At 37.1% G+C, this 13,640-nt stretch overlaps 1 protein-coding gene across 5 annotated transcripts in view; it reads left to right on the top strand.

Moving 5' to 3' along the window:
• The window catches only part of CRMP (Collapsin Response Mediator Protein), a 486,710-nt gene that overhangs the window by 421,156 nt on the left and 51,914 nt on the right, over positions 1-13,640 (top strand). For all 5 annotated transcript variants that reach the window (XM_067140710.2, XM_067140711.2, XM_067140709.2 and 2 more), the window contains 2 exons: positions 6,102-6,257; positions 9,586-9,793. In XM_067140710.2, coding sequence (XP_066996811.1) covers positions 6,102-6,257; positions 9,586-9,793 — 364 coding nt within the window. The remainder of the gene's footprint in view (positions 1-6,101; positions 6,258-9,585; positions 9,794-13,640) is intronic.

Below are 13,640 nucleotides of genomic sequence, written 5' to 3'. Positions count from 1 at the left end.
GCGGAGAGGTTTGGAATTGAATCCAGGCTTTGGGCACCCAATCTAGTGATTAGAAATTGTATACAGCGACCTCTCCTACTCTGTCAACCAACATTCTGATGGTGAAATCTCTTTCGACCAACGGGACTCGAACCGGCTAATCACGGTGTCAGACCATTTAGATTTAAACACCTTAATGATCATGGCCACCAGGCGGACTGTTATTTGACTAAGTGAAATTTCTAAATAATCAGTTTTTTGTTCTCTTTTACTGTAAGGCTGTCTGTTCTAGTATAATATGTTATTCTAGTTTATTATATGTGATGGGTAGTTGTTGGCGAAGCATTTTCATATGTGCAACAGTGATTTTCCTTATGATGTTACAATAATGTTATTTGCTTTACGTCCCACTGACTACTTCTAAGGTTTTCGGAGTGTGATGTTTCATTAATCATGTTAAATTACCGCCGTTGGTATAATATGTACGTGATATTTTCCTGTTAGCCAATATCAGGAATCCGGTTACTTCAGCTGCCATGTTTCTTTTAATGTTACGGTCTGAGTATTGCAGTCGGTCTTGGTTGAAGTCCTTTCTCTCGCACATGGCAGAGTTTAACCTCCAGATAATTCATGGTCGAAGATTGTGGTCTGCAATAATGCGCTGATACTTTTACGGGACCCCACTGCAAATGTCTTCATATCTGATGTCAGGTATTCTACACACCTTTTAATACACTGTTTTTATTAATAAGCCCCAGTGGAAAAGGTTTTCATATTTGTTCTCTAGTCTTTTTCATGCCTGTTAATACTATCATCGCATTTTTTTTTTTTTGCTTTACATCGCACAGACACAGATATGTCTTATGGCGATGGTGGGATAGGAAAGGCCTAGGAATGGGAAGGAAGCGGCCGTGGCCTTAATTAAGGTACGGCCCCAGCATTTGCCTGGTGTGAAAATGGGAAACCACGGAAAACCATCTTCAGGGCTGCCGACAGTGGGGTTCGAACCCACTATCTCCCGATTACTGGATACTGGCCGCACTTAAGTGATTGCAGCTATCGAGCTCGGTCATCACATCTTTAGAAATGGTAGATAGCCTATATCTTTCACTGTATCCGTACCTACATTACATAAAATGCGCGCATAATACGCATGTCGGAAAAAATATATCAAGTGTTGATATATTCGTGTTTGAAGAGTTTTTATTCGTGTATTCAATAGTACGTTTTCTCGCTTAACACATTATCTTCCCTTGTCCCCTGCAGAAATGGCTAATGAGGTTTAACTAAATAAACTAACCTCCAAAATCAGCCATCCGCTCTGCGCCGTATCATGGTGTATCACATTCTTGCTGAATTTCAGTACATCGTTTTAAAATTAACCGATTGTTTACTTCAGCCTTTATTTCTAACGAGTTAACTACTGCCATCGACCACGTTATTTACGTATTTATTACGAAACCAAGTTCTCTTTCCTTTCGATTTGTGCTTATAGAACACCAGTCGACGAGTATTGCTAATCAACTCCCATATCACCTTCGAGTTCAAATGTCGACGAGAGAGCTCGCTAGTGCACATAGCGAATCTATATAAATAAAATTGTTCGTGTCTGTTTGTTTGTCTGTCTGTTTGTTCCACCATCACGTCGAAACGGCTGGATAGATCTCAACCAAACTTCATATTTAGAGTATACTCATCCCGGGGAAGGTTTCGATATGCATATCATTTTAAAATCTTTGAATACACGGGGGGTTTATAGGAAAACCAGAATGGTTTTTCCACCATCACGTCGAAACGGCTGGATAGATCTCAACCAAACTTCATATTTAGAGTATACTCCTCCCGGGGAAGGTTTCGATATGCATATCATTTTAAAATCTTTGAATACACGGGGGGTTTATAGGAAAACCAGAATGGTTTTTCCACCATCACGTCGAAACTGCTGGATAGATCTCAACCAAATTTCATATTTAGAGTATACTTATCCCGGGGAAGGTTTCGATATGCATATCATTTTAAAATCATTGAATAGACGGGGGTTTATAGGAAAACCAGAATGGTTTTTCCACCATCACGTCGAAACGGCTCGATAGATCTCAACTAAACTTCATATTTAGAGTATACTCATCCCGGGGAAGGTTTCAATATGCATATCATTTTAAAATCTTTGAATAGACGGGGGGTTTATAGGAAAACCAGAATGGTTTTCCTCCATTTTCTCTTATACTATTGATTTTCTGTAAACTTCGTTTACCGTACGTGAAACGTCTCTTCATTATAAACAACTTTCGTTATGTTCATAATTTACCTTACTCTTTACATGACGGAGAAATTTACAATTTTCTGCTGGTACCATGCTCTGCATTGAGTGACCAACAGACCGACAACGAACCTACAGGTTACCACGGCAACGTCTCTGACTGCATGTCAGCAGGGAAGTAACGTATTGCCATTTTCCTCATCATGCTTTTAAATTCGTGGTTGTTCCTTAGGTAGAAGGCAAGAGAGGCGTCAGTCGGCCTATCTGCGGGATATTGGCAGAATATCGTTGGATGTTATAACCGCCTTCCAATAGATTAAGTAATAACACCATTAGTCATCTTCTTATTATTTGTTTACCTAGGAATCAATGGACCTAAATTTCTCCTCTGTTACCGCTTTATTATATCCATAACTCACACTAGCATAATTTATTGAGGGGCATTTGATTTTCCAATACATTAACTTGGCATTTACATATTTGTCGTTATCCGGCTGTCCTCAATTATAATCCATTTTCTATTACTTTCAACTTTCTTAACTGTATTATTTTCTTCCTTAATTACGCCGTATGTACGCGAGTGCTACAAACTACTGGATGTATTTCCACCAATACTCATATTTAGAATACACCTGTCCTTGATAGGTTTTAGGGCAAATATTGTTTCTAAATCCCTGAACTGACTGGGGGTTTATATGAAACCGAAACAGTGATTTTGCACTTCCACAAAATATACACAACCAACGTTAATTTAAATCTACCTGCCTTGGTAGAAATCAATTTCTAAACCTTTTTTCTCATGTGCATCATTTCGATACGAGGATTAATAAGGGAGATATCATTAACGGACCGTTTTTCTGTACAAGTCCCATCGGACTTAACTCACGAGCGGGTGCGTGTAAAGCGTATTCCTTACAACTTGAAAACTACTGAAGACATTCGAACCAAAATTCATATTTAGCATCCACCTGTCCAAAGGTAGGTTTTAAACGTAAATAACATTTCATGTTCCGGAATGGACTGGCGGTTTATAGGGAACCGAAATGCTGATTTTACTCTTCCACAATATATACAGAACAAGACCAACCTGACTGGAAATCGACCAAACGTGATGGAATTCCACCTCTAAACCTTTTTTTCATGTGCATTTTTTCGTCAGGAGAATTAATAAGGGAGATATCATGAATGGTCAGTTTTGCAGGTTAAGTCCAGCGGACATAGCCAAAAAGGTGTTTTACATGGAGCAGATTCCTTATCTACATAAATCATATCGTAACGACTGTGTGCCTCTACACTGACTATTTTGGCGAAATTTTCGTACAGCTTTCCGTTTAAGGGGTAATAATGACCATCTGCATAATTTTTGGTTTAGTTTCCTGAAAGTCCTAATTTTTACCCGCCTCGCCCAAAATCCAGATTGCGGCATAATCTGCCAGAAGAAAAAGAAGATAATTGAAATTTGACAAAATTATACGTTTTAGCCTGTAACGAACGGAAAACATCCAAGATCATTAAATTTTTCACTTTTTATCCACGAAGAATATCGAAATATGCAGGCAATTTTAATGATGGTGCAGACCTTTGGAAATTCCTATCACATAACAGATTGCACAATCTCCGTTCAATTTGGAATGATCTACAACCTTGGTCTTATGACTTTTTGCCGTATCTGTATCCCTTTTACGTTTGATTTTTCTCTATTAATGGATGTTAAGTCAATTTGGAATTTTCACATGCATAATTCATACCTTCGATTACTTATATGAAATACAGAATCATCAAACCCTTCACGAAAATTGGCCCACCAAGTAGCCATATATGAGCCAAATGCTATGTATGTAGCTGTCACATAATTATCCGAAAATTAATGTAATGTGAGATAGTCTTACAAGAACGTTACCCTGTTCCACGTTTCTAACCCAATCTGACCCAAGAATAGATGACATATCATAGGACCAGCCATTTAGGCCACTAAATCCGAACTCCCCTACCCAATTGTGTTTGGCAGTAGGCAAGGGTGCCCGCCATTATAAAGAAATGTCCTCATCTAAAATGTGACTGGCATTAGGCATAGTGGCCTGCTATTTTGATGGAAACTCACCAACTTGGTGTGACTGGTAGTAAGCTGGCTGGAAGTAGGAAAATGGGCCTGGCATTATAATGATAACTGCACAACTCAATTTCGAGTGATAGTAGGATAATTGCCTGCCATTATAATAAAAACTGTAATCTGTCTGGAAGTAGGAAAGGGGGGCTGCCATTTTAACGAAAACTCCCCAAATCGATTCTGTCCGCATAGTAGGCAATGGGGCCTGCAATTATAATGTAAACTTCCCAACTCAATTGTGAATGGCAGTAGGCAAGTGAGCCTGCCGTTATATCACAAATCCATAACAAACACTTTACATTGGAAACAACGTACGGGGACCTCCCCATGCTCTTCCTCGGATAACGCTAAGAGACATGCAATTTTAAAACAATCTTATTGACTGCATGCACACTATTTACTTCGATATTCGAATACAATGTAGAATACCGTAGCGAAGCACGGGTACATTCGCTAGTAATCTATACCAAAGATGATCCATCACATTCAATATATTGTGGAGTGCATAAATATTGATCATGGAAAAAATTACGCACGCTTAATCGCTCGTAATAACGGATGCATTAGTGTTCTCACAGTAACCGAAGGATAGTACGCAGTTTAATATACGGATTTTTAAGGGACATTGAAAATCTGCCCTTATAACGGAGTTCTCGCTATAGCGGACTTCTACTGTATAACATACATCTTCAACAGAAGCTTAACTCTCATGTTTCTTGTACAATGTAAAAATAGCATATGTTTTACTACAAATACGCTATAGCAAAATTATTGACAAAATAAAATAAAAATACCAAAATAACTTTCCAAGTGTGACTCGCTAATACAATGCTGGGAGAGGCAGCAGATACTGAATATACCTGTGCTATCAAAATTGAATTTACTTAGCCATCGCTAGCATCACCATTCTCAATGAAGATTAGTGGACAAATTTTCTGCTGGAGGTTGTTTGAGGAGTTGTTGCATGAAGTGTATGGTAACATTTTATTCATCAGGCATTGTCTTTGTAGAAGTGGTATAAAAGGTATGACTTCATTTATCAGAGGCTCCAGAAATGATACAAGTATATTTACAACGATGTTATTCTGAGGGTTATGTAGCAGTTTACATTTGAACATTATTACCACTGCTTTTTCATTTTGGGTTTTTTTCAGTGCTGTATTTACAAGTGCTTCGATTACTCCTTAAATTGATGATGCCTGTTGAACTTTACTCTTGAATTATACACAGATTCTGTTTGATGGACAATGACTAGGTTACAACAGTAAAATCCAATATCCTGGGTTATTTCCATTTGTCACAGTACTCTGAGAAGTCATTATAGTATTAACTTCCATTCCCTCTTAGATTGATCCAGAACAACCATCTCCTGTAATACAGAACAATTTGTTACTTCAATATCTGCAGCTGTGGAAGTCCTTTCAATGTTAGTAATTTTGTTCTCTATGTCTTTCCCTTCCTAATTCAGTAGCAGTGGTCTATGGCTGTATATAATCAAGATTGTTTTCTGTTTTATTTATTTATTTATTTATTTATTTATTTATTTATTTATTTATTTATTTATTTATTTATTTATTTATTTATTTATTTATTTATTTATTTATTTATTTATTTATTTATTTGAATTTGTGCTTGTTATTTTCCCATTTTTCTTTATTGTTCTCATGATCTATGCCCTTTAGATTATTTGTGTAAAATGATTACTTTTGTGTTATAACTTTATTAACACTGTGTGTGATATCTTAATGATTGCAGGGTATGGTGTGCCACGGCGTTCCAGAGTATGTCATTGTGAATGGACGTGTTTGTGTTGATGAAAATGATTTAAAAGCAGTTCAGGGATATGGAAAATTTGTCCCGACACCAGTATTTCCACCATTTGTTTATGATCAAGTTCTAATTAGAGAAGAGGTAATTGTTTTAACCAATTCTTTAGATACACAGAAATGAAAACTGCCATTAAATGTTGAAATGTCAAAAGGACTAAACCAGGATTATTATACAACAATAAAACAAGATACTGTCTATTGAAATATCTAGTTTACAGTACTAAACTGCACTTAAGCTTATTCTAATTACAGTAGCTTAACTGAAACAATTAGAAGTGAAACAATTAGAAGTGAATTTCTAGACATAATTTTCCTCCTACTATACAAGGATTACAAAACAATAAAAAAGCAGTATATCTTCTAATAAAATAACTACACTCCATTTCTAAACTGCACGATGGATCCTAATTGAAACAGGTTAACTGTAGCAACAGAAATATGGTTAAAACTAAATACTTATTAATCCTTTTCCCCCCTACAAGCTAACAGAAATTAAATATACACTTAAATGCTGAAGTACACCAGCAGCTTGGAACTACTCAGAACTACAAATATAGGAATACAGGTATTGGCTGATTTTTCCTTTTTCCAGCTGTATGTGAACAATGCAATATTTGAATACTGGGAGCAGCAATAATCACCAACTATGTAGTTAATTATTTTGCCAGTGAAATACCATAAATTCCCTGGAACTTCTTTTTTTTTTTTTTTTAACAAAACTTACAAGAGTGAGTGAGTGAGTCATTTATTTATTTATTTATTTATTTATTTATTTATTTATTTATTTATTGATTGATTGATTGATTGATTGATTGATTGATTGATTGATTGATTGATTGATTGATTGATTGATTGATTGATTGATTGATTGATTGATTTACTTCTGTGATAGGTGGAAGGGATCTTAAAGTGCTATACGAAATGCCATGTCTATTACCTGCATGAATGCAAAAGCCACAGAAGGTACAACAATCTGTCTATCAATGCAGGCCTATCACCACACTTGTAATGGACAAGATCATAGTCTATCAAAAAAATGGACTGTAAACCAAATGCCCTAGTATTTGCTGATGTGATGTGCTGTTATGAGGAGAACCAGAAGCTTCAGAACAGAAAAGACTGACTGAGTAGAACAATATGTTCAATAAATTTGAGATGAAGATGAGCAAAACAAAGACCATAAAAATGACCATCAGCAGGGAAGGAACAAACTGATTCTCACATATGGTTTAGAGACATGTACTCTACTAAACAATGACTACAGCAGAATTCAGGCAACAGAAATAAAATTCTTTAGAACTATGAATCAAACTACTCGAAAGGAAAATCTCAAGAATGAAGTAAACAGTAAGTAGCCGGCATGGAGGTTCTTATTACAATGTAATAAAAAGTGTAGAGGTCTCAGATGGGAAGATGTTCTGGAACAGAAGATGTATGCAGACAGGAAGAGATGGTGAACGCTTGTACACCACACCCAGGAAACTAGAGTTGGAAAATGACGATGATGATGATGACAAACCCATCATAGTTTTCAGTCTGCATAGACACTAAACATTTTGTGGTCATTGCTTTTCAATTGCAGTTTTAGTTAGTTGCATGTTAAAATTTTTAGTACTTTTATCATGGTAGTTACAACCCTTGAATTTGATCAGTTGAGTCTTTTGTAAGCTCACTGTTCACTTGTTTTTACTGAACCTTGTTTCTAATACAGACAGAGCTGCATTTGCTGTAATTTCTGTAGATACAGGTTCAGAATCATTAGTGATTTTATCGTCTGTCTACAGAACTGTGGTCTCTAATATTGTGAGGGAGATTGTTTGCCTAAATTGTAAAGAGAATATGCCCCAAAATACTACCTTGTGCAATACTCTGTCTGTTCTTCACTGGAGAGCGATATGTCTTTACTGTTGCCGTGTGAAATTTTAATAAACTGGGTCAGTTATCCAAAAAAAAAAAAAAAAAAAACACCACATGGTGCAACAGCCTCGAAGGGCCATTGCTATTATTTCTGACGATCTAGACCAGTTCCGTTACCTCAGTCATATAGCTCCTCAGTTGTTCTCACTTACTGTAGTCTAATTGTACCTAGAACCAACACTCATATCCATTTTAAAATTTTGACCTGGTCTAGAATCAAACCTAGGCCTTCCTGTAAGAGGCAGGCTTGGTACCCCTAGACTGTGGGGCTGACAATACCATCAGACAGTTCAGAATAGTCCGTTAAGTTTATGGTTTCAAAAGATTACATGCTAAGCCTTATTATAGTTCAGAATTCTTATTCTGTTGTGTATCGCCAGCCTTGGTGCCATTCTTGTCAATTGTTTCGTCACATAGCAAAAACATGTTTTAAAAATTTTTTTTTTTAGCTCTTCATTTCTTCTTCTCATTGAACCACCGTGACTACCACCACTGAATAGGTTAGCTCAGTGTGTTGCTGCACGGCCAGTTACAGATGTAGATGTAATTGTACGAGCTGGGAATGGGAAGGAATGTCCCATTGCATTGAAAAAGTTACCATCCTGGAATTTGCCCGGAGTTGAAATGGGACACTACAGAAACCAGGCAGAGGCAGTTGGATTTTGAAAAGGGGGAAAAAAAAAGTCTGTTCGACACTCCATGTTGTACAATGTCGGCATGTTAAAAGATCTCTAGTGACACATTTGGTGTTTACCTGACAGAATTATTTAAAACTCAGCAATACGATGCCCAACAGTAATCTGTTTCTCTGCCATTTAGATTTCAAAATGGACATGCTGGCAGCCTAAATGGCATCGAATCAAAATGCCTTCAAATGGTAGCCAAGGTCATATGATTATTAATGTTGTTGTTTTTGTTGTTGTTATTGTATATATTTCTTAGCGTATGTCTTTTTAGTGCTGGGATTGTTCAAGGACATGTTCAGCTCGCCAGTTCTGTAGGTGCTTTTTATGGTACACTCCATGGGGTTGAGCTATGTGCGCTACTGTGTGAGGGTGTTGTCTATGGATATAGATGTAATTGTACGGGCTTGGAATGGGAAGGAAGTGGCCATGGCCATGAGAAAGGTACCATCCTGGAATTTGCCTGGGGTTGAAATGAGAACCCACACAAATTCATTTCAAGGATGGCCGGCAAGAGTTCAGATCCATCTTTCTCCCAAGTACAGAGCTAGCAGCCATAACTCGCTGTGCCACAACACACTGATCTAACCTGTGTTTGGTGGTGGTGGTGGTGGTGTTTATCAGTTGTGGTACTGTCTATAGCTGAGATGAGCGTATATTTCAGCACTGTCTTGAAGGAGAGAACCTGGTCAGACAGTCCTGATTTAGTATATTCGAATTTTCAGTCCCATGCAGTATTATGGCATAGTGATTAGGTTGAAAAGGTAAAATATGGCTGTAGTGTATTGTGAAATAAAACTCATTTTTCAGACCAAGAAAGGACATCAAATCACCCGTGTTGCAAGTATTAAGACAGAGGAGCCTGTTGCTGAGAAGGTTGTCCAGAATGGTAATGACGTTGAAAGTAAGCCACCTGCACAAGAGCCTGTATCAACTCCTGCAGAACAAGAACCAACTCTCTGCTGCCCTTCAAGTAAAGGTCAAAGGAATTTACAGGATTCAACATTCTCCATAAGTGGTAAGAGCTCGTATAGAAATATTCTTGATAAATATTCAGTGATATTATTAGTAAATTAACTCTTCTTCTAAATTAGTGTTGAAATTTGCAAAATTCTCCTTATCACTCAATGTTAGATAAATATATGCTCATATCTACTCGGTGGTAGAACAATTAATCTTTTTAGCACGGTCACTGGTTTCTATATTGCATGTTTTGAAAACAGCCTCTTATAGTGTAAAAAGCAAAATTATTTTCCTTGTATGTGCTCCTGCTATGCATGTGAATGTTTTCTGTTAAATGGGAAATCCTTTTCATAAAAGGAATTTTTCGTAGTGGTATAACACGGCTGTATTGGGGCGGGGAGTTGGACAATCAGATATTCTTTCATAAAAATAGTCCCCATAGGGTACTTTTCTTGTTGCCTTTATTTCATCAACTGTCGGTATTACATTCTAGCCATTTTGAATGGTTTCAAATTGTCTGTCATAGCACTTAAGTTAAAGGGTATAATCAAAACTAAGGTCTCTTGCAATTCTTTTTGCATACCTGCCATAGTTCAGTTCATAAATAGTTATAGTTGTTGGTGGTGATTTGTTGCTCCATGTGAGGGACTTGGGATATAGTGATCAACAGCCCCAGTTGTCTTATGACCTGTGTTGGTGTGTTGGCTGTATTAGTAACTAATTTCAGTCAGTATTGGAAATGAATAGAGGGCCAATTTTTGGACATATGCTTCATTCATGGAGAGATGAATCAGTATTGGGAATGACTGAAGGACCAACTTCTGGACATGCGTTTTATGGACATGCTTTATTGAAAAGAGATGAAAGGACATTTTCTCATACCGTATTTACGCGAATAATCTCCGCATACTTTTTAAAAGAAATTTGAGGCACGAAATTGAGGTGCGGGTTTTATTTGCGTCAAGGTGGCAGTGCGCTCCTGTTTCATGTAGTTTTCGATGTTGGGTGTACAGTTATGCTTTGTGTAACCACAGATGGAACAAAACTGCTCCCATGTCATATTTAAACGGAAAATGGAAGACTGTTAATTCAAAACTGCCTTTAGATTTTTTAAAAATATAATTTCTTGAATTTTCTTGGCGTCACGACAGAACCCGTCTTCTGGAATGTGCACGGGTAACTTTTCTCACTTTCACTTGTTTCTGTGTGTCTACAGTGTGTTTCATAGTTGCTAAGTTTAAGTGAAATCCTAATTCGTTTGTATTCAGCGCTTTATGGAATGCCACAATATCATGTACAGTAGCAGGCAGTGTGCGAGAAACAGAATCCGCAAACACTGGTGATGCCAATAGTTGATGAAAAAGTGTGGCTCATAATTATAATAAGGTAAATTTAAGGGTTCCACCTTTTCAATACAATATAATTTTATTGTGCAATGTATCACAGCATGTTTAATATGGTACCAGTTTCGACACTGTTTTTGTCATCATCGGCCGATCATTAAAAAGAGCAAAAGAACAAAATATACAAGACAATATTCACACACATGACACACAAATAACAAGTGTAACACTTAAAAGTAAGATAGTCCTTGATGGAAAATCTGCATTTAAGTTTAAAATACATGATTCTTCTTGTTATAATGTATTTAAGACATGATGATGGTCTTGATTAATCTTGATGTTAGGAGGAAAGCCAAGCTTTAATGCTGAGTCTTAATTGGGTATGTGTTTAAAATCTTGAATGTACACATTAAATTTTTTTTTTTTCCCCTGTATAAGCCTAGGTTCAATGCGGAGCGTAAACAACCTGAAGAAAAACAAGGCCTAATTAGGTATGCAAAAGACATAAAGAGGTAAGGAGACTAACAGGAAGAAGAAAGACTGATTGAAAACAATTGGAAACAAAAGAAAACTAATAATATGAAACTCGCCCTGCTCAGCATGCCGTGGAGCCTGATATGAGGAGAGGAACTGAGCTATGAGTCGTATGTGGAAGCGAGAACGGAGTAGAGGTAGGGGTGAAAGTGGAGTTGGAGGGAAGGGGGAGAAGGACAGAGGAAGTAGGGGTAAGGGGAAGGTGTTTAAGGCAGAGCAGGGGAATGATGCAGTGGGGGTAAATAACATGAAAAGGTGTTGTGTGCTGCGTGTAAGATCAAGCCCTGACCTGAAAACTTGGTATTTTTGAAAACCCTAATGAGAAAGTCTAAAAGGATGTTGGGCTTCTCTGATATTTCTTTTAAGTTTAGATTAGAGTTAAAATATTGATCAAGGTGTATAAAACAGTTTTCTCTTATGTCAAGGAGGGGGCCTTTGTTTAATGTGTCTAGGATTTCTATATCTTGATTTATGTTAGTGAAACAATGTGTTAAATCATGCATGTGTTGTCCCACCGCCGAGAATCTATTATACTTTATTGCGTTGACCTGTTCTAAGTACCTGATTTTGAAGCTACGTCCAGTCTGTCCTATACAAGAATTGCAATTATTGCATTTGAATCTGTAAACACCTGATCTTGAAAAAACATTAGTTCTATTTACTGAGGTGGAGTTGTGTATCAATTCCATGTTCCTGTTGTTAGTTCGAAAGGAAGCCTTAGTATTGTGTTTCTTAAAAATGTTTGTGATTCCATAGACGTCTTTATTAAAAATGAAAGTAATGCAGATTTTCCGTTAAGGACTATCTTACTTTTAAGTGTTACAGTTGTTATTTGTGTGTCATGTGTGTGAATATTGTCTTGTATATTTTGTTCTTTTGCTCTTTTTAATGATCGGCTGATGATGACACAAACATAGTGTCAAAACCAGTACCATATTAAACAGACTAAGTAAAGGTACAACATTTTATCATAAAGTCAGAGAGGTTTTATGGGATGACAACGTAGCCAGGAGAACAAAATTAACATTATATAAACAGTATTTCCAGCCTCCGTGGTTCAGGCGGCAGCTCGTCGGCCTCTGACCGCTGGATACCGTGGTTCAAATCCCGGTTACTCCATGTGAGATTTGTGCTGGACAATGTGGAGGTGGGACAGGTTTTTCTCCGGGTACTCCAGTTTTCCCTGTCATCTTTCATTCCAGCAACACTCTCCATTCTCATTTCATAGCATCTATCATTCATTAATAAATCACTTTGGGAGTGGCGACCCCATCGTAATAATAGCCTATATCTGCTTCATTCATTACATCACTGACCCGGTCAATGACTGGAAAACAGGTTGTCGGGGGTTTTTTTTTTTTTTTTTTTTTTTTCATACCAGTTGTAACATATGGACTAGAAATGCTGCTAACTAATAAGAGACAAGGTAGTAAGATCCAGGCAATAGAAATGAAATTTTCAAGAAAATCAGTTAAAAAGATAAGAAGAGATAGAATTCGAAATATTAAAATCAGAGAAGACCTAAATATAGAACCATTAGTACAGAAGATACAGAAAGCAAGACTGAGATGGTTCAGACGTAAAAAGATTGGGAAAGCAACGGGTAGCAAGAAGGGAATTGAAAAGAGATGTTAAGGGAAAGAGACCAGTTGGAAGACTAAGAAGTTGGATGGATCAGATTTGGAAGGACATTAGAGAAGCTGGATTGGATGTGGCATAAGTAATGGAGCAGGAAAAGTGGAGGACAGAAAGGAGTGGAGGAGGGTTGTTAACCACACCCAGGCGACTGGAGTGGGACATTGATGATGATGATGATGATGATGATGATGATGATGATGATGATGATGATGATGATGATGATGATTAAACATGTTGTGGTACATTGCACAATATAAGTGTATTGTATTGAAAAGGTGGAGCCCTTAAATTTACCTTATCTTATTGTGATTCTCAGTTCAAGATTTTAACTTAAGCTCATAATTATAATAAATTCGTATGCACCAAACAATATTGTCATTGGCGATG

This window comes from Anabrus simplex, chromosome 2 (genome assembly GCF_040414725.1).
Source record: "Anabrus simplex isolate iqAnaSimp1 chromosome 2, ASM4041472v1, whole genome shotgun sequence".
Classification (NCBI taxonomy): Eukaryota; Metazoa; Arthropoda; class Insecta; order Orthoptera; family Tettigoniidae; genus Anabrus; species Anabrus simplex.
This window is presented reverse-complemented; position numbering and strand designations above follow the sequence as displayed.